The 23,133-nt window shown below is 36.6% G+C and overlaps 2 protein-coding genes across 2 annotated transcripts in view; one reads left to right on the top strand and one right to left on the bottom strand.

The window, feature by feature from the left end:
- The window catches only part of LOC137393067 (zinc finger protein 704-like), a 13,645-nt gene extending 4,870 nt beyond the window's left edge, over positions 1-8,775 (top strand). Inside the window, exons 3-7 of the mRNA XM_068079463.1 lie at positions 4,661-4,851; positions 6,129-6,229; positions 6,513-6,607; positions 7,013-7,245; positions 7,941-8,775. Coding sequence (XP_067935564.1) covers positions 4,661-4,851; positions 6,129-6,229; positions 6,513-6,607; positions 7,013-7,245; positions 7,941-8,162 — 842 coding nt within the window. The 3' untranslated portion in view covers positions 8,163-8,775. The remainder of the gene's footprint in view (positions 1-4,660; positions 4,852-6,128; positions 6,230-6,512; positions 6,608-7,012; positions 7,246-7,940) is intronic.
- LOC137393066 (protein disulfide-isomerase A4-like) lies at positions 8,708-23,133 on the bottom strand. The gene is made up of 8 exons (XM_068079462.1): positions 22,847-23,133; positions 20,431-20,743; positions 17,514-17,734; positions 13,671-13,811; positions 12,151-12,271; positions 11,380-11,549; positions 9,920-10,085; positions 8,708-9,324 (listed from the first exon to the last, which is right to left on the bottom strand). The coding sequence occupies exons 1-8, from the start codon at positions 23,107-23,109 to the stop codon at positions 8,881-8,883; spliced, it is 1,839 nt and encodes a 612-aa protein (XP_067935563.1). The 5' UTR covers positions 23,110-23,133; the 3' UTR covers positions 8,708-8,880.

Raw genomic sequence — 23,133 nt, 5'->3', positions numbered from 1 at the left:
TAGGCTTGGCAATCCTGTTGGCTATTGCACCATCATGTATAATAAGGTATGCGTTATGGCAGAGGCTTAAACACATCGAGCACCAAATTTCCGCTTCATGCTAATGACACTGTGAGGGAATGCACTGATGATTGACTGACCAATACTTGAGATTTTGGCTTAAGTCGCAACACATTTGGTTGCCTAGAGTTGTGATTACGGATTAGTTTGCCCTGCCCTTTTCATCAGTCATCTTTTATGTATTCTATGGCAATGGGTTTTGAATAACTGCTAATAACTCTTCTTTATTGTCTGGAATAGGCTCGTTGAAATTTGAAGATAGTTGAAATTTGAAGATAACCGAGGATTTGCTTGTTGTTTGCTTTGATTACAATGGCAGTTTGATTCAATAATATACACAGTTCTTGGCACCACTGGTGTCAAAGTAATTTCGTGGAAGGACAGCTATTTGAGCAGTGCCATGGATTGCTTTGTCCGCTGTAAGCATCTGTTACCGGGTATCTTAGTCTGAGAATGAGTTGGGACAAAGAAATGTCTTCTATAATATTAGCTCATGCCTGCTTGTTGACGCCGGCCATCTTATAATGTATTCGTTTCCTATCAGACACTTTATAATCTACATAACCCTTTGTTCAAGCTATCAATTTATGGCTAGTCTTCTGGCAAGGAACCGGCCTTTGTTTTTTGTGGTTCGGTATTATATTTATAGACAAGACTTTGTGTATTTTATGTCTAGCTCACATATTATTGTCTTTTTTGCAATGTTACCCAGACCACTTCCTCCAATCTTGGTTTGCCGTTTGTTCATAGCTAGAAAATTGTCTGCCTCAGTCAAGCAGCTCAAATTTCTCGCCGTTGCTGGCAGTTTGAGCCGCTTGGCTCTCCTTGGCTCATGCTTCTAAGGTTCAAACATATTGGTGAAATGATGTCATCATTAGACTGGGTTCCTTTGGAAATTCCATCACTGGAAAGTTCTGGAAGCTTTTTGATGAGTAATGGAAATATAATGTTAATATGAGTAAATGTTGAAAACATGCTGGCATTGCTTGTATAATATAACCTATTAATACATACCTACTATCACATACCAACTGATACATACAGACTGGGATCAAAACGTGGCTTTTTTTTCAAATGTTTTCAACTAATTCACAAGGCGGTCATTTTGACCACAATATATTACGAAAGATATCTGATGTTATATTTTAATATTTGTTCTTTGTAAAGCGTTTTGAATAGCTTTCAGTCATATTAAACGAAAACCTGGTTGTGAGCATAAAATTATCACATTTGCTTTAGTTGTTGCTTGTTTCTGATTGGCTTGTGAAAGCTGCCACCAGTCAGCCACCGGTCAGCCAATCCTGACCATCCCGTATTATAGTCTCGCAATTTAGAAACAGCTGACTGCTCCGATGTGTTCCAAGTTACTGAGTGAAATTACAGCAGATGGTGTAACTGCATCTGTTGGCATGTAGTATGACTTGTCACTCACACATGATGTATCGCTTCTCCAACAACCGTTTCTTCTCCTTATCTCTTTTCACACAGCTAGCAGTTGATTGACTACTTCGAATTATTCGCCACTCTGAATAAGCACAAAGCCAAGCCGACATTGATTATTCTACTTTCCGCGTGTCATTTGAGGTCAACTTTTTAATGAAATGGACAGAGCCAGTAGATCTTATCAACTGGCAGCATCTGGTGTCCATAAAACCCTGTGGCATTCCCTATCTCACCCTCATCTAGCATGTCTCTGACTAGTCATTTGGATCGTTTGCTACTAGCTCAGAATGACTTGCCAATAAATGACTAGTAACTGACCCCTACTAGTTGTTGCTTTATAGCCATTGACTATCATAAGGTTTGCGTACAATAAAATAGAAAAAAGTAGAATATTTAGCCATATTGGAACAATGATTAAATCGGTTTTAAAATTTTTCGAAAATTTAGCGAAATCAGTTGCTTAGCAAGCGATATCTAACTGGGAAGCTTTTCATAGCCTGCTGCTTGTTTGTTCAGAACTCAAAACACTTTCCTTCTGATTGGTCCTTTGACAAGTATGTCAATATGATAATAAATAGGCACTTTATTTGGCTTAAGGTGATATATGCCAATCTCTCAGCTCCAATTATACAAATAAAGAAGCTCGCTTTAAATTGTTGGTATATTAGTTTTAATTGATGGGTATTTTCTGTTACACCCTCAAGTTTTATAGTCTAATGTGTGGACACGTGCTAAACCTAACTTGATCAAATGCAGCCAGCAATATTAGGATAATTTCGAACCTATTTGCTCAACTCTTGACAGACACATTCTTATCAAACATCTGCAGCAGTCTATAACTCGCGAAAGTAACTCTTATCTGCGCATTACAAAATTACTTATTTCCTCTTTAGCTACAAACTTAAAAAAGAGCAGACAACTTTGCACGGCACACTCATTATATTTTTGGTCTCTTGCGTGAAAAATCTTTTGAAGCCACAATTAAAAAAGCTATTCCATTCACGTCATCAGTGAACAAGTTGGAAATTTCCGTCTCGTCTCGTAATATATCTGCTTGCTGTCACGTTTTCTATGGGAAGATAGAAATGCAGCCTTACTACCCTTAGAGGCTCTGAATACCATTTTAATCTAATAACAACATTAAACATGACCGTGCTATCAAATTCCTAGCTTAATCTTACCAAAGTTTGAGAGATGGTCACTATGTTTCCAATATGCGAATCATGTGGATGTGGAGTTGTGCACACATTGTGTTACCATTCAATAAGTGTTTCAATGGACAGTCACACGTGTTGCGGATAAACGCCGGCGCTTTGTTACGTAAATAAGGACGTCTACCCCAAAGTTCAGAGCAGCGCACTCCTGTCTCGCTTAGCAGCACGTGCTCGAATCAAAATATGAACGGTCGAAATGTAGAAAATGTTTTAAATAGAATAGCTTGCGCGTTATTTTCTTGTGCATCTTTCGCAAGCATGAAACATTCGATAAAAATTTGCAAGGAACTAAACTCACTCGACTTCCACGGTTTCACTGTTTCTATCTTGCAGTTAACACAAACTGGCGGGTAACCGTATCATGGAAACACAATGAGTAAAGCACTCAGTGTGATTTTCTTTGCAAGCCTCTTACTGTTATGTGTGGAATCCTTAGAAGCCGTTAGCGGGTCGCATGACCTACATCCTCACAGACATAATAATATTACGGGCATGTTTTACACGAAGGTAACACGACTTCCTTTTTTGGTGGCCTGATTCTCTTCTGCGGTTAAAGATTGTTGTGATAAGGTCAAAGTTGAGCCACATATTATGAAAAGGAAAGGCCGTTGCTGTTAGCTACTAGTTACACAAGTACAGTGAGCTGGCTAGCTAGAGCTGGCTGGCTAGGGCGGATACAACATCTGCTGTATCCTGCATAACTTGTTGACTTTGATCATCACTAAACCTTGAGCTGTCTAGGTGATCGTTGTCTGGCAGATATCAATTTTAACCTGAACTCAATACTTTTGGATCACCAGCTTTGTAAACACTTTTGTTCAACTCAGTAATTTTGGACTTCTGCACTTTAATTTTTTTTTCTTTTGGTATTTAAAAAACATCATATTGTTGATTATTTATTACTAATGCCAATATAAAGTTATACGTACAACTATGAACAGCTCCAACTCTTATGTTAAGTACAAATGTAATTCATTCCTGGCATTTTCTGACTGTTTACAAACTTCATAGTGATGGTTTTTCCAATCAATTAAGCCAGATGGCTTTTGGCACATGATACAATAACATCAATATTCGCCTTATCTCGACCATCATGACCGCTATGTGACCGTTATGAGAAGTAAACCGGTAAACATGAATTTATTGGCTCCGGTATCTTGTTGTTTGCATGGCCACAGGCGTGCATAATTGGTTCTAGCAAAATACATTGACTACCCGGGTTTATACCGCAAGCTTATTCATATTTATGCGATTGTTGCGTTTAATTGTGTTTTTTACTCGGAGAAGGGCTCAGTTAAAAGCGTTTTCATATTGGTTAGGTGTTATTTTAGTGCTTTGTTGTGTAAAATTGGATTGCAAAAACAAAGCTATGTAGTTTTGTGTTGACACTTGATAGATAATTTGGCGGTGTCATGGGATTTTCAGTGACGAAGCACTCTATATAAGTAAATACTGGGAATAAATATTTTTCAACTGTGGAGATAGTTCTATTTTTGTCAACATGTGCTAAAAATAATGTTCAGGGTAGGCCTATTAGCAGGAAATAATTTAAATTCTCTCTCATTCAGAGAGATTATATTGGTTAGTCTATAAGTTGGACAGGAGCTACAGATTACCGCTGTATTCAATCACTTCAACTTCTTTCTAGCCACTGCTTAAATTCTTATTAGCAATCAAACTGGCTTTTTGAGACATCATTGGACTATTACTACTGGTTCTAGTTTCCTGTGGAACTACTACTACTAATAACAATGACACGCAGTACTGACATCTATGAGACATCATTGGACTATTACTACTGGTTCTAGTTTCCTGTGGAACTACTACTACTAATGACAATGACACCCAGTACTGACATCCATGAGTCATCATTGGACTATTACTACTGGTCCTAGCTTGAGTAATGCATTCCTAACAGCCTTTGGGTCATCAAATCTTTACAGTTACTGGATATTCCAAGAGTCCACAGTCCTGGGGAGAACGACCGAGTCTTCAATCATCCCCATCACCTCCTCCAAGCCAATATAGTTCTTCAGCACCTTCTCACACTTTCTTTGGTTCCGCTTCTACTGACGAAGGAATAGATGAGACCATGTATCCCATGGATGACATACCAACACTTAAACGAAGAAAGGTATTTGTACTTAGGTGTTTATTATTTCAGGTGTCTGTGTATCACATAATTCAACGCTATAATCACTATTTCCATGACACAATCCGCAAGTTTGCATCATCTGCATCATTGAAACTGCCAAAACTCCAAGTTTTGTTACTCGAAAATTTCTACAAATTGTTTCATGCTTGCGAATGATTCGCAAGAAATTGCCGTGCAAGCTATTCCATTTTAAACATTTTCCATACTTTAGTCGTTTCTGTTTCGGAAGCGCGCTGCTAACCGAGACATTAGTGTGCCTATATTACCTCTGATGTAGAATTCCTTATCATTGTTAACAAAGTGTCCGCGTTAATCCACAACACGCAAATGTCTGTTGAAACACTTATTGCATGGTAACACTCGAAGCACGCCCGATTCCAAATCCGGACATTGGAAACATACTGATTGTAAACCAAACATCTTGAAGCCGAAAAGGAAACTGCAAACCTGAGCAGGATAAAGGTATATCAATCACTATTGGTACTCAAGATACCAACCCTGGATAATTTTTACCCTGTGCATTTTCCCTTGACATTCCTGCATTGCTTAATTCAGATATGAAATAAGTTATAAGAGGAAGGAAACCAAATCAACTGTTGCATCACTATCTAAGAAGATTCATGTCGGTTAACAGATTGGTTGCTGCAACCACATGGTGGATAGCCATTGCTGAGCATAGGCGCCAGTTTGTCTCAATGAATAGCATGTATACTACTAGTGGTCATGCAAACAGAATACAAACAATCTGGTTGGGGAGGATTGTAAATGGTTTTCTAGAAGGACTGTCAGACAAGTGTTTGTTATTTTTACTAACCTTTCAAATGTATTATAAATGCTATAGTAGAGGTTTAGCCATATTGTTTAGCTATTTGTGGCATTTTAATAAATTGTAAATAAAAAGGAATTGCTGAAATGAAATGTTAATTTTCTGCATGTATATAGAATTAGGACTTTTAGCATTTCGATGCTATGAATATGCGTAACACGAAAACCACTCAATAGCCTCTATGTTTGCATAGATCTATAAGCATTCTATTGAAACTAAACTAAAAAGTGGACATCGGCCGAAAATAATGTAAAAATATTTATATCATTTTGACACTTGCCGTAGTCTTTGTCATTCTACCCGTTGCTAGGTGTTCCGTGTTCGTTGCTGTTTAGTTTTTGATTGGGTAGTGCAGTGCAGCTCTTTCATTATCTCACTGGCCGCGTGCCGGTCCTATTCGTGATCACTATCAGCTGTTCAATTTACTCAGGTGCCAAGCTCCATGCGTTACAAGTGTACTTGGAAAGGATGCAGAGTTATCGAAGAGGATTGCGATGATATAGAGAAGCATGTCAGGGGTGTGCATCTTGGGTGAGTATATAACCTCTCTCACTGGAAATGTTGTAACACTCCGTTTCCATGGCAACGCGTGACCATAGGTAATAAATGTTTCACACAGCTTATTGAGTATATGAAGTTCTCTACTATCACTGGCACACTATAACACTGCACCAGCCATTTGAAGACAGTACTAATATTGGAAATTCCGATCGCAGTCAGCTGTATGTAATGATGATGGACAGTTACGCAAACCCTCATGTGATTGTAGTATTTTATTACAAGAGTTAGTAGTTGGAATGTCCTGTTATTGTAGACCGAGGGATAGCGATATTTCTGATCACGAAGAGGACTTTTACTATGAAGAAATTGATGAATCAGAAATGGACAAAATGACGGCTACCATGGAAGGTATTTATTTATCTTGGAAAATGTTTAAGATATATGTGCGGTTCCTCTGCACCTGGACCCAGCCATGTCCAGCTTAGATAACAGAGCTATTGTCTGTACAACAATGCTCTTAGAAACGCGCCACAGCCTTTGCTTGCAGTAAGCTAATCAGACATTATACTCTGATCTTTGAGGGGTTGTTCACACATCATGCATAACATCTTTCCTTTTCACCTCAGGACATGGAATCTGTGTAGCGCTTGGACACATGCCAATAGAAGGGAGTTTGCCATTTACCAGCTTAGCTTGTCAATCAATCAGAGTTAGCACTGTTTGGCAGGGAGTTTTATAAACCTCGAATACCGCAAGCCTTTGGGAGTTGTCCATTTGTTTATGTTTCAATGATCTCATTCATTTTTATGCCAGGAATGACTTGCGCCTCACCTACGCAGTCTTCTCCTCTCAACCTCAGTCTGCCAAGAGCAGTGAAACACGAAGTCAAGTCTATAATATATGGAATAGACCAAGAGCACAGCCGTAAAGAGCTGCTTCTTTTACAACAGCTCAATGACCAGAAATCTCCACCCATCCTCATACCCGGCGCTCTTTCTGTTCACCAGAAAATGCAAGCTCCCTCTAGTGCCTATGTTGTCCCTCAGGTAAGATCTCCCTGTAAATCTTTAAAAAATGAACTTTAACAAAATTTTCGTAGATTCTATCAGCGTTTTAACCGCGATCAAGTTTTGTCAGATTTAATCTTGAAACATCTTGGCAGTCAGATCATCTCAAACATTAAAAACAATTACAAATAATAGAAAAATATCGATACTTGCTCATAAAGTATTTTCATAGAAAAGTTCATATTTAATGATTGGTTGTTGTTTTTAGGATTACCATCAAGATTAGATGGTAATCCTTCTCACGTGTGCTTGTTATATGGTCTACCTAAAATAATAGTAGTAGTTTATTTGGTCTACTTAATAAATTCACAATTTACAAGTGAAATATTTCCAAGTGTTCATATTTGGCCAAATGTAAGCACAATGTGCCAACTTTTGCCATCAGAGTGATTTTGAACTCTCATCTGTACAACCTAAAGTCCGCAACCTACCATCTGTGCCATCTCTTACAGAATGTGATATTTCTACATACATAGCAGGCTTTCTCTCTATACAATGTTGCTACCAAGTCTGCACTGATGTTGTTTATTCGCATGTTGCTTGGCTTTTATTCTCAGCTTTGGCTAGCATTTCATGTTATCTTGATGGTACCACTTTAAGGATTTTCATAATATTATTTTTAGGTCTGTTAAACCGTTGTGAGCCCTACTCATTCTGTAATTTTATGATTGTAGAATTCTCCCTATAGCAGACAAGTGTTTAAAACAGGAAGCCCGCTATCACCTACAACCTCATCTTCGTCACCAAAGCAAACTATCGGTTCTTCCCGTAAAAGTAGGAGCGACATAAAGAAATGCAGGAAAGTTTACGGAATGGAGAACAGGGATTTATGGTGTACTCAGTGTAAATGGAAAAAGGCATGCACCAGATTCGTTCCTGAAGTTGGCCTATCATAAACTACCTTCCTCATGTGTCATGACATTTTTACATCCTACAACTTTCCAGTATTTAAAAGATAGTATACAATATTTATGTGCTACACTCTCCCAATCGCTATGTTATCCAGGTATATATGATAATCAAACATAATTTATACAACTATTTATCTAAAGTTATTATATTTTTCAGACTGGCATTGTTTCCGCTATAAAATAGTGTAAAGATGGGAAGACGCAATTCTGTACCGTTATTGTCTGCTTAAAACCATAGTACATTTACTACTGACAACATACATCTTTTTATATGTTCTAGATCATTTATTTTGATATGTAATATTTCATTTTTATCATGTCCATTTTTTATCTCAGTAGTCATTATTGAGCAATATTACACGGTATGTACTCACTTGTTCGTTATACAGCTTGTATTTGGAGGGTTTTTATTTTTGGTAAGACGTGCAAAGTGACCTTTTCCCCTGGTATGGTTCACCAGGGAAAGAATTCAGTTCATACTTGTACCATTTGAAGGTTTATTTTGTGCATTGGTAAATGAAAAAGGAAGAAAGGATTGAATATTTTATACTATCGCATTATCTGACAGCCAGGATTAATACAAAACACCCTGACTACATCATCTAAGTCCATTTGATTATAGGATAGGGAAATCAAGAAATATACACATATTAAACATACCATGCGCACTGGACAGAATTACTGACTAGCAGAAGGAGTCATACTACAATTCATCCTTAACATCACGAAACGAGACCTCCGCATGTTCTCGCACGAACTTTTCTAGATCTTCGGGGTCCCTGTTACCCTCGTACTTGACTGGCTTGTCCTTTTTACCCGCTGGAGCCATATAGATGGTTGGGTATCCCATAACTCCGTACCCATCTGCGCCATCGTTTGCATCAGCATTCATCTTGGCAATAACCAGATTCTTCTCATTAGCTAGCTTCTTCGCGAATTTCTTGTATTCAGGCTCAAATTTTTTGCAATGGCCGCACCACGGGGCATACAACTCAATAAGGACATCTTTTGATTCATCAAACACGATATCTTTAAAGGTACTGCCGGTGACAGTGAGCACAGGTTTGGTTTGCTTCTTCGGTGCAATTTGTGAGCGGAGGAAGGACTTTGCCGCGCCTGCCTTCACCTTATCCAGAAATTCTTCTACCTAGAAAGGAAATATGTTTTAGCATACACGAAATGGCTGAGAATAGCTGTAGTTGGAGTGATTCAGTCCAGAATTAATTTTATATGATGTATTCATCTAAAGACATTCCACTCCACAAAGTGGGTAACTTCGCATTGCCAAGACAGGCTTTACAACTAACCGAGCCATCCTACTCTGTCATATATGTAACTCTCCTAACTATGGCCACTCGCAGGGCAGCTGTGGCCCAGTGTTCTAGAACTCCTGACCTTCAACAACAGGTCGGGGTTCAATCCCCAGAGAAACCTCTGGTGGTCACAGGAATGACATCCAACCTTACATTGCTCTCTCCACCTGGGTGTGTCTCCGTTGAGGTTCCCTTGCAACTGGACTCAGACATGTCCAGCCAAGATTACAGTGCCAGTGTTTGCGTAACAATCTTTTAAAAAAAAACACGCCCAGCCTAAGCGGTACATTGTCTGTAAACACTGACTGTCCTAAGCCTGTGCATAGAGGAAACCGGCTGGCACACAACAGACGCGCAATTTTGACCGCTGAGCTAAAAATAGGCTTGTGGCTGGGAATTACACTTCACTTGGACAATTTAATGATTTACCTCCTCTTCCTCCCACTCATCTAGCTCCTCCATTGGGTACTTGTCTCCATTGATACCATAGCAACCAAAACTAAAATCTGAACCAGAATCATCCAGGCCAAATGACTTCACATCCTGGTTATTTTGCTCATCATCACTCATAGCAAAATGGAAGTCTTTTCTATACCTATAGAGAGAGATATGAATGCAGGTTATCAACAGCTTGTCAGACTTATTCCAGTAACTATGTACCTTTTCAACAGCTTAGACTTCTATAGCCAACAGATAATAAATGATACAGTATGAGAAGGGTTATATTTAGTTGTGGTCCGCTGGCCACTAGGCCATTTACTGTAACGTGTAAGAAACCACTTGGCGTTGTTTTTCCACATTAATTAAACATTAAGAGTGAGTGGCTACAGTAACAACAATTGTTCCCTCCTTATATGGAGCAGAGTGCCAATATCTGTTGACGACCTTAATGCTCCTTCCTTATACAGGGTGTCAGCAAACTGACTGGCTAACAATCGATTTCTAAAATTGGTAAATTATAAATTTCAAAACAAATACAAAAACCAAAAAAAATGCTGAAAAATATTTGAATTTTTGTAATTGGAGTTATGCTTCCACAAGAAGAGATTGAGTCATGCAAGATGGAGCATGATCAGTCTGAGATGATCAGTGATTGAGTATTATATTCGCAATAAAAAGCTCTATATGCTTTTACTGTGCCAGTTAAATGTTTTTTTTAGCATTAGGGTTACCACTATGGCATACTTACGCAAAGGCATGTATAAAACTAATTAAGTTTTCATTCAAATATATAGGTCACACTTTGATATACTAGATCTGTTCAGGGAAGCTAGTTTACAGCCATGACATCTTCTCATAGCCAACTTTTTGTAATAGTCTACCATCAAGCTAATCGAAGAAACAAATATACAGTACACTACACCGGAACTATTTGTCATGAAAATAATCCTTGCCATGGCCGTCATATTCTTTCTGATATCTTATCAAAAGTTTAAACAAGACGGAATTAGCCAATGAGAACACTAAGCTGGATAATTGCCTAAGGCATCAGTAAAGCTGGCCTAAATAGCAACCTCTTTACAATGATGTAAATAATCAAACTTCTCATGAAGTTTGTCAGCCCAGTCAGTGTTAAGCACAAGGACAGAGGCCTCTTCAAAAATTTTATATACTTAACTGTCCAAAATCTTTTTCTTATCAAAAGTGCAAACTTTTCGATAAATTCTAAACTCCATAGAAACGAACACTCAAAAATCAAAAAAGCTAATCCAAGAACAGGGTACCGCAATGGTTAAGGCTGTTTATCAAAATACGTGATATTTTGATAGACTAATTCCCTAATAGTAGTCTATATCACCTACGTATATCTATTGCTCTAGTCTATATCACCTACGTATATTTATTGCTCAAGTCTATATCATCTACGTATATCATAGACTGCAACTAACTTATTTGCGATGGGAAGAAGCTTGTCCCTCCAGCTTGCAGTCATTTGTCTATACTCATGAGACCAGTCAACAGGAACAAAGAGCACACACAGTGGTCGTTTAGTGAAACGCTCCTTGGTGCTGCTTGACTTGGTGCCTATTAGGGGTGTCTCGTGGGCATCTATAAACCCCTGAAATCAGATAGAGTAAACTAGTTTAAATAAAGTATGTATAATTTTATGAGCTAGCATAGACTCAACACACATGCAACAGATTAATACAAAATACATACAATAGAATAGAATATTCAATAGAATATGCAAGCATATAATGCATAGACAGCAGAAAAAGTATCACATGTAGTAATATGAACACAATAAAATATGTGCAGGTGTATGGTTGCTAAACATACATTTCAAAGCTATGGCAAACATGCACAGGACAGCTTCAAATGTTCAAAGAGAGTAAATAGTGAAATGAACGGCAATTGTCTGCTCATGAATAAACTCGGTGAGAAGGCAACTTTCTGACATTTTGCAGAACCTACATGATAGATGGAGAGATGAAGCACGAATACATTTCTTTGAAATGTAAGTCATCAGAGCGAATGTGTCGGCTTTATATGCCTCAATCAGTAGTCAATCATTCACTACAGCTGCAAGCAGCATTTGTTCTTCATCCTAGCCTTAGGGCCAAGAACCTATCGCACAAGCTATGAAAATAACGACAATTAGTTTATTTAATCAAAACCACCCGGGTTAGCTATACAAGGGAAAAGCAATGACAACTTACAAGAACCGCTGTATTTTCTGTATCGTCTTCTACTGTGAGGACGTGGAACGGCTTATCATGCTGTGTGACAAGTAGCTCTGGTAGAATCACGACAACAGCCTCTTTGTTTGCCACTCCATACCTGATGCACAAACATGAGACACCTAGCAATGAGAGTGAACCTAGAGCCGGCAAAAAAACTTTGGCATGCTACATGTAATTATACTATCTGTATCATGCGAGTGACAGCAAAATAATATGGGAATATGTGTGTGTAAAGCCTGGCTCCTACATCGACCGCTAGACACCGATGACGATCAATCACTGCAAAACATTGCGGTATGAGGCTTGGTGACTTGCATCCCAGAAAACTGATAAGACGTTGATGACCACATGGCCAAGATGCTATGGAAAATCAAGTTCGCTTTGCAATGACAGATGTCAGCAATTGGCAAAAGTTATGTATTTGCTCTTATATCAGCTGTATGACTCCGGTGGCAATCTCGTACCAACCTTCACATGCCCAGTGCATTTTAGAAAAGCTGAGGTTGCATTTTCCTTACAAAAGTGAAACAGCATTCAACTCTTGCCACCACCATTAGCAGCTAATAGCGGTATTCGGAGCGTACGGTAGGGTCCCATTTTATTGCGACAGTCCGCCGAGCCTCGCACAGGTACTTGTGGACTATATAGGAGCCAACCTTAATATTAGCTAAGCTATTTACTATGAAGGGAAATAAGCATTAGACAACTGATAATTCACCTTTTATTTAATCCAAGCATGAAGCAAGCATTCGCTTTAAAAATAACATCTTACTTTAAGAAAAGTGTTTTAAAAAATTTCAGCATAGAGATCACTCAATAATTTGGTTGACTGTACAGTACAGTTCATAAGGAAAGAGAGAGAGAGACAAACTATGCCAACTATGCAATTGATGAAATTCAACATAGAGCAGCAGTTAAAACTGTCGATATGTAAGTGATTACAGGTTTTTATTATAGATCGTCAACCATGGCCATATGGAGATGACAATAGTTCTGAACATCACAGGTTTTTTGTCTTCAAATCATATAGCCTAGTTCCTGAATACCTAAAACATTGATAGCTAACTCATTTCGCCCATGCACTTTCCAAGATAGAGAACCGATTCGCTGATTAGCATAATATAAGCTGAAATCAGCAAATGCATTAAAATACTTACTTTAAAATTATTTCCGTATCAGATTAATGGGAAGCAATGTTTTATGAATAACAAAATTTATTTGCAGTGAGCGAATATGAACTAGCTTACAAACTATAAAACAATAAATTTTTTACTATTTTAGGACATACTGTATACTGAAAACCCCACGTCACTGCACGTCACTTTTATATGAACAGCACCTCTAATAGAACGCTGCTATACGAGGATTGAAAAATACAGCACTATAGGATTAAAATAGAGGTTTTACAGAAATTACTGTATACATAACTTATAAGTTTATGAAATTTTACCTTACCACCAGAAAACACAATATATCCTATGAAGTCTGTTACGTACTTTTGTCTGATCTCACCACTTGTGGTGTATAGGAACGCGTATTTATCCCTTACAATACTGATTGAATCTTGATATAGGTCATAGGCAGCAGTCTCTGAAGAACTGAACATTCCAACCACAATGACATCATCCACCAGCATGCTGTAAGAGTAAACATTCCGCTGCAGAAGGAAGTACGCTATACAAAGAGAAAGTAAATACAAAACTAATAACATCATGGCAAACCTTTGTTCTAAAGCTCAAAGCAATGCAGTACAAAGACTTTTTTATGATATTCGACGCAGTATAAAAGAGACATGCTTGGAATATAAAAGTGTTATAACATGTCAAACTCTTGACAGGAATTCACTTGAAATTTTTAAAAGAACCAGACCAATAATTAAACCACGTGTCGAAACCTCAAAATCAATGTTTGAAAGGCAGCTGTCTCACTATTATAGAAGTCAATGCAATAAATAGGAGCTTTTGACTCGAGACCAAATTAATTTTGAGAGTTAAAAATTTTTCAACACATTACAACTCTCCCTAACATAGTTTGGTTCTGCGGTGTTCGTATAATATACATAGCACTTCATGCTTTGTTTGGTTTTAAAACCATGAATTCTGAGAAAACGAGTGACAGTGTTGGTGATAAATAGAATGCGAGGTATCTATATAATCACCTCTACCTATGCACTGTCTAATCCGGTATAGTCAGAACTACACTGTAGTTAATCTGTCTCTGACTAAATGTTGGTTACAAAATCCACTTTTTATTTATCCCTACTTTATTTATTTACATTCTCACATATTTTTTATATTTAGGTTCTTAATAGACATTTTATAGAATGTATTATTTTACAAGATAACTGACAGTATTTTAAAATCAAACCTAATTCTACCAATATCAACATGATATTTCGTTTGTCAGTTGTGAATTTGGCATCAAAGGAGCAAAAAACAACTTGTGGAGACAAACAAACCCTCGCCATACAAGCTCCAAGATGTACCAAGAAGAGGTTAATCTTTCGGCAAAACATGATGTATGATATAATATGTCAATTAACCGATGCCTGAACGCACGACAAAGGCACTTTTGTTGGCTACCATTTTCTCCATCTAGTTGCAACAGTACATTGTTATGGTTACCCAATAGGCAGATAAGTATAATGCAAGGTCGAAGCAGATTCCACAAATACACAGAGTCTGCACCTTCTTCAGACGACCTGCATTTACTTTCGAGTGGAGGTTATAGAATTACTATCGGCTTGTGCTGACATCTTGTGCAGACATCTTGCCAATTACTCAAGAAATAAATTCTTCCTTCACAAAAATAGGAGATTTACAAAGTCGTCATTAAAAATTTGCTATTCTCACAAGTCTTTTGTTTAAAGCCTTTTAATGCATTTTCTGCTTAAACAAATTAAGATTTTGAACAGAAAATTTTGTTGGATAAAAACGAGGCGATTAGGTAGAATTATATAGCATCACAACTGTTTCCAGCCATATTTTCCAAATGTCGCGTTTCTTTCTATTTATTTTCACAACTTGAAAATGTCCATAAAGCCTGATATACTTCTGTTTTCATTTTTTCAATAACAGAAATTTTTGTTCATCCACATAATAAAGAATTCACTGCTATCATTGTTTGTTCGGTCGTCAAGGAATAGTACCTTTACGTTTTAAATTATGATAATGCTCTTTCTCAGCCACCTCCGCCTTTTTTAGCCAGATATGTCTGTCGTTAAGGTACAAATGCTTATTGATACCTTTTTGTTATCCAATGATTTTTCTTTGATTTTATTTTGCATTAGTAAAATACATACCAGTATTTAGTAATTAAAAACATCAATTATAGTGATAAAGGAATGCTTTTTTTCAGGTCTGGAATGCATGAATTTGATTTCAATTATTTTAAATAGAATCAATTTGATTGACATTCGAATTGATTGACTTCTTAAGTTAATTGATATACTTGCTCGACCACGGAATGTAGTAAACTTGTATCACGAGGTTCAACATTATAAGAACAGGTGTAAAGATGTATAATTAATGCAGCTTTCAAGAAATATTTTAGGGTATTTTGGGATTCTTTGCATGTGTGCTAAAACCTAAGCATGACAACATACCTATAATAATGGAATAGGCTACCTGATGAACATGCATTTAATTGAATGCATATCTATAAACTCGAAGTTATCCTCTATACGCTACTTTCAACAATATCTGACCAACACGGTAACTATTCTATTATTTGGATTTTATTCTATTTGATTATTGTACACCTTCGTGTACCATAATCAACACAAAGATTACAACAATTATTCTAAATTCATGAGGAGTTTGTTGCTGGAATCTGAACATCTTTCCCCTACCCCAGTTTACATCCCCTACCAGCAGGCAATACAAAAGAATCCTTAGTCAGCATAAAGAAGCATCCCTTGAAATTAAGTAGATATGGCTCATGTAGCTAACATGTGCCTTTGGTATAGAAACAATTAATATTGAGAAAATCCGTCGAACCTCAAGTAACCTTGCTCACGGGTATCTCTCTATATCTCTGATCATATACGGTAAACTCCGGTGTATAAGTCAAAAATTTGATGCAAAATTTTAAGCTTAAAAATCCATCTTCGACTTATATCACGTTATTCATGACAGGAATTCTAGGAATTCAACTTCAAAAAGCCATCACAAACCAAAATTACATGAAATATAGGGATTTATTTATAAAATAGTAAAATACTAGTAATCCTACTCAACATGAGATGGATCAAACAGAAAGTCCCATTCTTCACCGTTCAAATTTCCATTGCTAGGATTCTCTACTGGAATAACAAGTTTTTTCTAAATTAATGCTTTCTTCGTAATATTTGCCTACAAGCCTACACTTTGGTAATTCATTTGACACAACCACTATCGTCCAGCCATCATTTTTCTGACACATGAATCACAATTCCTCACAAAAATCTGTCTTGAGACATGACTTTTCTATTAGAAGCGTACATATTGTCAAAGGTGGCAGTTTCGTTCTATATTCATTCTGTTCATTCTTTTGTGGCTCTTGTCGTTATTAGTAGAACTGTCATCTCTCATTTGTTTGTTAATTGTTGTAAGCATTGATGACGGCACAAAAAAACATAGGCAGTTTTGCTGATGGCTTTTTTAATGCTATTTCTTCAGCTACACATCGCTCGCTTTTGATGCCGACTGAATTATTATACGTACATGTTAAAACCAGGATTTTTAAATCCACTTTAAGCCTCGACTTATGCGCCGGGTCAACTTCTATGCCAGAATTAACGGTGGTCATTATTATCACACATTTTTATTAAGGTGTCCTTCAAATCTACCAAATCATCAACAACTTTTTCTTCTTATAAAATATTAGTAACACAAAAGAGAGAAATAAAATGAGAACAGATTAAGTTTAAGGACATCACATATCACAACATAAACTGATTTACGAATCTAGTTTTACCGCCTTTGGTTCTATACCCGAGTTTGATTATTGTGCGCCTTCATCACAAATACCTTTCGAAGATCTAAAATATTTCTATAATTATCCTAAGTAAATCATTGTAAAATAGATTTATTGAATGCCAGTTACCTATTACAACAGGCTTGTAGTTAAACTTTCATAGGTATCCGAGCTATTAATTAATTTATAAATTCCCCCTAAAACCCCTGATTATAAATTTTCCCTAAAACCGCTGATGATAAATTCCTTCTAAAACCACTGATTATAAATTCCCTCTAAAACCACTGATTATAAATTCCCTCTAAAACCACTGATTATAAATTGCCCCTAAACCACTGTTGCACCATAAACAAAAGTGAAGCATTACATAAAATAGATCATACTTGGCTTTGAGTTCCTTGAGGCTGTTGACAGCTCGAGCAGCATCACCAGACTGTTTTACGAGGTATTCAACTATGCCACCATGCTGCCTCGGACCATCATACGGATAAGATTTGACTTTAACTTCTCCATTTTCGCTTGTTTTTGCTCTGAACATGAACAAGGTAGGATATCCTGTCACATCATACTTCTTTGCCAACTCAGAATTTGCTGTAGCATCAACCTATGAACAAAATCGTCTTGTCAACCTGACATACGCATTAAACGAATCCATCCTTTTCAAGCAGTAAGCATGACCTAGCCTTCAATCCAGCTTACCAGATAAGCAAGCACAATCCGTACATATGCAAGCATGACAGTTGTCTGTATATCATATTACAGTGCACCCCTGAGTTACGATGTCTCTGTTATACAGTTTTTTCGACTTATGATGTCACACACGAAGTTTTTCCATCCCGCCATACGATATCAACAAAAGTTTCTCGCGAAGTTAAAATTTGGCAGTCGGTGTGCTGAATGCGTTGGAATAACGAAGATGACAATATTCTATTCACCAAAATCTCTCTCACAATGCCTGAAAGAGATACGATGCTCGCGCTCTCTCAGTTCAGCGTTATTCATTATAAGTTATAACGAAAATAAAACTGGAAACAGATAGCTGATAAAATTTTAGACGATGACAAATTAACATTTAGTAAAATATATACTAAAACTTAGTTTCAAGTTTGTGTTTAGTAAGCTGAATTCATTTAAATTAAATTCAAAGTTTATGTTATATATACGTCTGTCTTGAAGGTAAGAACGCCCCATGATAAGTACTGCAAATAGTACATTGTAATGTTAAATTTTATTGCAGATCATAACCACTAAATACACTAAGTTACTGCAGGTAATTGTAGTTACTAAGGTTAACATACTATTTCGTTATTAATTTTTAAATAGTACAGAACGTATATAAAATTCTGATGTTTTTTTATCAGGGGTTGTTTGCATTAGATAATTACTATGGGTTTCTATACCCCTCTATGGGACATTTTCGCCTTACGATGCCAACACTGGAACGAATAATGTCATATGGTGGGGTCCACTATATATTGAGATAGAAGTGGTTATCTAAATGGCTCAATAGAGCTTGAAGGACAATCAATAGAAACATTGAAAGTTAGACTCCAGAAAGCTAAATGTTGGTTCACATTATATTACAGTATGTCAGCTTTAATCCCACGATACCTTGGTGATCATTTGTAAACCCATCGGCGTTTACATCAGCAAATAGTATGTGGACAGAGTATTCTCATTATACAATGCGGTCGATGAAACGATAAAATACTAGTCCCGCAGCAACTATTATAAAGGAAAATATAGAATAAGCAATCTGTGACAGCCAATCGCCATTGTCGAAGTGGTGCGAATTGCGCAGACAGTTGTGGATGCTCTGCAAAATATCAAAACGGTTTGACAGTTGCAATGTTTCCCGACATATCCGCAGCGCCCTAGCGTTGTTATCGGTTTATGGTAAACATGATCGATGAATAATTGCTGAGAAGACAACCCCGACATAGAGTGATACCAGCCTTTCATCATAAGTTTAAAGAACACAAGATTAGATCAACGGCGCTATATACAAATAACCAAAAACAAAATGCTATTCTAATGAAGTGTGCCACTATCAAGAAACTAAGGCTAACACAACATTGGGAATTATCATATTTCATTAATAGTCTCAGTGTGCATAAGTTTAATATAAATGACACATTAGGTATGACTTTAAGATTTGCAGGAATACAAGTAACCAAACTAACAAATTGTAACAGTGAAAACACTCCAAGCTTCATAATCTACAAGGTGCAAAGACAAAGTATTCTCAAGGGCTTCACTATTATAGGTTTGTACCAGTATTAAGAAGTACTGGTATCGTCCATTAAAATTTTGAATACAACGAGCTTCTGCTGCAACAGCAACCTTTTTTATACACAAACTTTTATGTAGTCGATGCAATTATTAATTGAATATATTCACAATATTTATTTTGTTTTCTCAGTTTGTATTAATTATATGTATCAGTATCAAATCATTTGTCATTGTATTCATTGTAGCAAAACAGATTATCTGTTTATCTGTCATTACTTCCTAATTATGTAGCCATTCTTGCTACATTTAAACACCTTCACAGTTTTTTTCATTTTTTCTTTCAATTTATTTGAGCTGCCCAAAACAGTTTTCTCATAATATAAAGTTTAAACGTTAGAATGATAAATGTTGTATTTGTTAAATAAAAGCAAATTTGTTGTGCAAAGACTTTTTTATTACCCGGGCAATCAACTAGCCTAGAGATATAATTGTGAGTGTCCATCTGCCCAGCTGTAGCAAGGAAGTTTTAGTAACAAAATATTTGCTTCGCACAGGATTCGATCTCAAACCTTCAATGCTGGAGGAGGGAGCTTATCCATTAGAATTGCATGGTAGTCAATACAAGTGAAGATATTTATTACATCGGTTAAAATATGTATAATGACATTGAATAATACGTCACGATTACCAGCTGAGCTCACAACCTCACTAGTGAATACCTGGCGTTGCGTAGGAAATATAAACAACTTACAAACGGTTGCAGGTAGTGTAAAGGTAATGTAGTGGATAAAGTAATGTTAGTAATGTAGTATTTATAAGTGCAATGAAGGGCACTCATCTGGTCATACTTAAACCAAGGGAGCTTTAAATACAAGAAAAGGAATTTCTGGCACATAGAGAATTATCTAATTTCATGAACTCCAGGATGGAAGATTGTAGCAAGTAACAGGTTAGTATATACAATAAAGCTGATTTTATTAAACTATCATGGTCCATTAGAGAAAAGGGAAGTTCAAATTCACACATAGAAAGACTGTAAGCAAGAGGTATGACAACTGACAACCACACCTTTGCCAACTTGATAGGAGGAGTCTGGGACAACAGATCTTTGGCTGCCTTCTCATACTCGGGTGCAAGTTTTTTGCAATGTCCACACCACGGAGCGTAGAACTCCACAAGTGTCAAGGGAGCGCTCTCAGTGAAGGCCTCCAATTCATCCAAAGAATTCAAAGCAACAACCGCCTCTGGAGGAGGCTTATAGTTTGGATCTGACCTCTTTACACAGTACTCGACAATCCCATCAGCATTCCGAGGGCCATCATAGTCTTCTGGTTCTCCGTTGTGGAAGAATTTTAATGTTGGATAGCCGGAGACCTCAAATCTACAAAACAAAATGAAGTTAAAAGAAACTGAGAGCTTTGGAAAAAACAAGAAATTTGCAGTAAAAAAAAAGTGTTAGACACCACATAACTCCTAAATACATTAGAAATGTCGCATCTCTAAATCTGACAATAAAGCATGAGCAAAGGGTGTATCTAAATTTGGATATAATATAAGTCACTGGAAATAAGTTAGAGACAAATTCACAATATATTGCTTAATTTTTTTCCCAATCAGTTACATTCTTTTAAAACACTCCAAGGTTACTCACTCCGGGTTAACACTCCGTTAACTCAAAGGTTATTGATGCTAGCAGTAACCAATTATACCTTCTCTAGACCTATAAGGAATGTAACTCAAGCTTCTATAATCTCCAAAGCATCTTAAGTTTTAAAAATAAGTCTTTTTTTAAATGTCTTTTTTCCCCAATTCTTAAAATAACATGGTTAGTTTGATTTCAATACTATAATAGTCATAAAATAAAATTTGGATTGCCTGCTTACCTTGCTTAAAATATTTCCTTCAAGATTTTTATAGGAAAAGAGATTCAAATAAATAAGCAAATTGCAATGAGTCACTCACAGAAAAATATAGAGATTGTATCTTTCCAAACACATAAATTTGTCATTCAATACCTTTTTGTTTTGGAATTAGTTAGCTATAGGAGGTTGTTGCGATGTCCCAAGCTATCACTTAGTTGTTCTGAAAAGGAGTACTTCAATTATTTTATTGTAGTTGAATAAGTTGAGTAGAGCAGTTGCTTGGTGATCATTTAAACAGTATATTGATTGCGCTGAGCCAAAAAAGAATTGTCTATTACTTGCAAATTATAAAGCAAATTGTTAAATAACCGTTTTTAAACATATAGAATTACCATTACCTGACTTTGAAAACCCATTGCATCTGTAATTTAACTGTTATCCATTTCTAAAACGAAATGCAGAACTTGGCTATTTTTGGCGAGGTGGCATTAGGAATATAGCAGGCATAACTGCTTCAAGGAGAGTAGTCAAGTTTGTGCTTAAAATCTTTCCAAACCAAGTAATGCTATAATGCACATTATAGACATGGTGTAAGAGGTATTACGTTATCATCAAACATTGGCTTGAAACAATTATAAAAAATCATCATTTACATTGTTTTTATAATAAAATGAACCCCAAATAAACTTCGTTGTTTCCAAAAAAAATACTTTTCAAATGACAATCCATAACTTCTGCAAGTGTCTAAACTTTGCACCTACAACACAGCAAAGTAAGAAATGGTAAACCTTTGATACCAATTAACTGTAATTTGAATTCTGTTGCAAGTCAACCTTGGTGAATTTAGTAGGCGCCCAGTTTGCATTTGCTTTAATCCCAGGCTATATTAGTTATGTCGATTATCTGTTCACTACCATTTGTAAAATATAATTAAAACATTACTGACTAATCCGTAAAATCATTTTGTGTAAATGTATGTAACTTTAAGATGTCATCTAAATTCAACATTCAATTTTCCATGTCTAATATTAGCTTGTCTATTAGTAGTGACATTAGTTATGACATCAGAAAATCTTCATTCTTGGGATATTTGTTCTCTCTGTTGATTACTGAATAGTTCAATAGACAACTAAATTTCACTCATACATAAAAGAGCGTTCATAGGTTTTGGCACATAAGATGGCCATGTACTGCTTAAAAATTTTGAACTATACATAGACAATGGAATCGTTATCAAAATAAATTTTAATTTTCCTCAAGCAGCAGCCCTAGCTGTCAGTGACCGGTGAGAGACCGTTTATCATTTCATCATCAGCAACTGATGGAAAGGCGTTAGCTTTTTCGCTTGTTCAAAAACGTCATTTTTGTTCAGTTTTAGTTTATGATTTCAAAAACTTGGGTGTATTTTTTCGCTGTCAAACTTAATAAACTGGCAATATGAATGTAAGCTTAACCTTTTCTTGTTTGCGCAAAATGTACAAAATATTTCTAGAAATGGGCATTCATCTTCCTCACAATACCATGCAATAGTTCGGAAAATGCTTAGGTAAAATGATCAGCCATATTAGACGTGCCAGCAGCGTCGGCATATGCAGAGTTGAGAAAATCGCTACCGAATTTACCTTTGACTTAAATCTTTTTCTTCAGTGGCATCTACGCTTGCCAAGCGCACAACGGGGTCCTTTGATAGTAATGAAGAGGCTGCTTTCTCATATTCAGGAGCTAATTGTTTACAATGACCGCACCAGGGTGCAAAGAATTCGACAAGAACAAAGTCGTTTTCAGCGATAAACTCGTCAAACGTTGAATCTTTCAATGATATAACTGCGTCACTCTCAGCTGAGATTCCAGACAAAAACAACGCGAGTGTGAACACTACCAGCATTTTGCACAAACGTTGCAAACTGGA

This window comes from Watersipora subatra, chromosome 4 (genome assembly GCF_963576615.1).
Source record: "Watersipora subatra chromosome 4, tzWatSuba1.1, whole genome shotgun sequence".
Taxonomy (NCBI): Eukaryota; Metazoa; Bryozoa; class Gymnolaemata; order Cheilostomatida; family Watersiporidae; genus Watersipora; species Watersipora subatra.
Note: the sequence above shows the minus strand (reverse complement) of the source record. Positions and strands in the feature narration are given on the sequence as shown.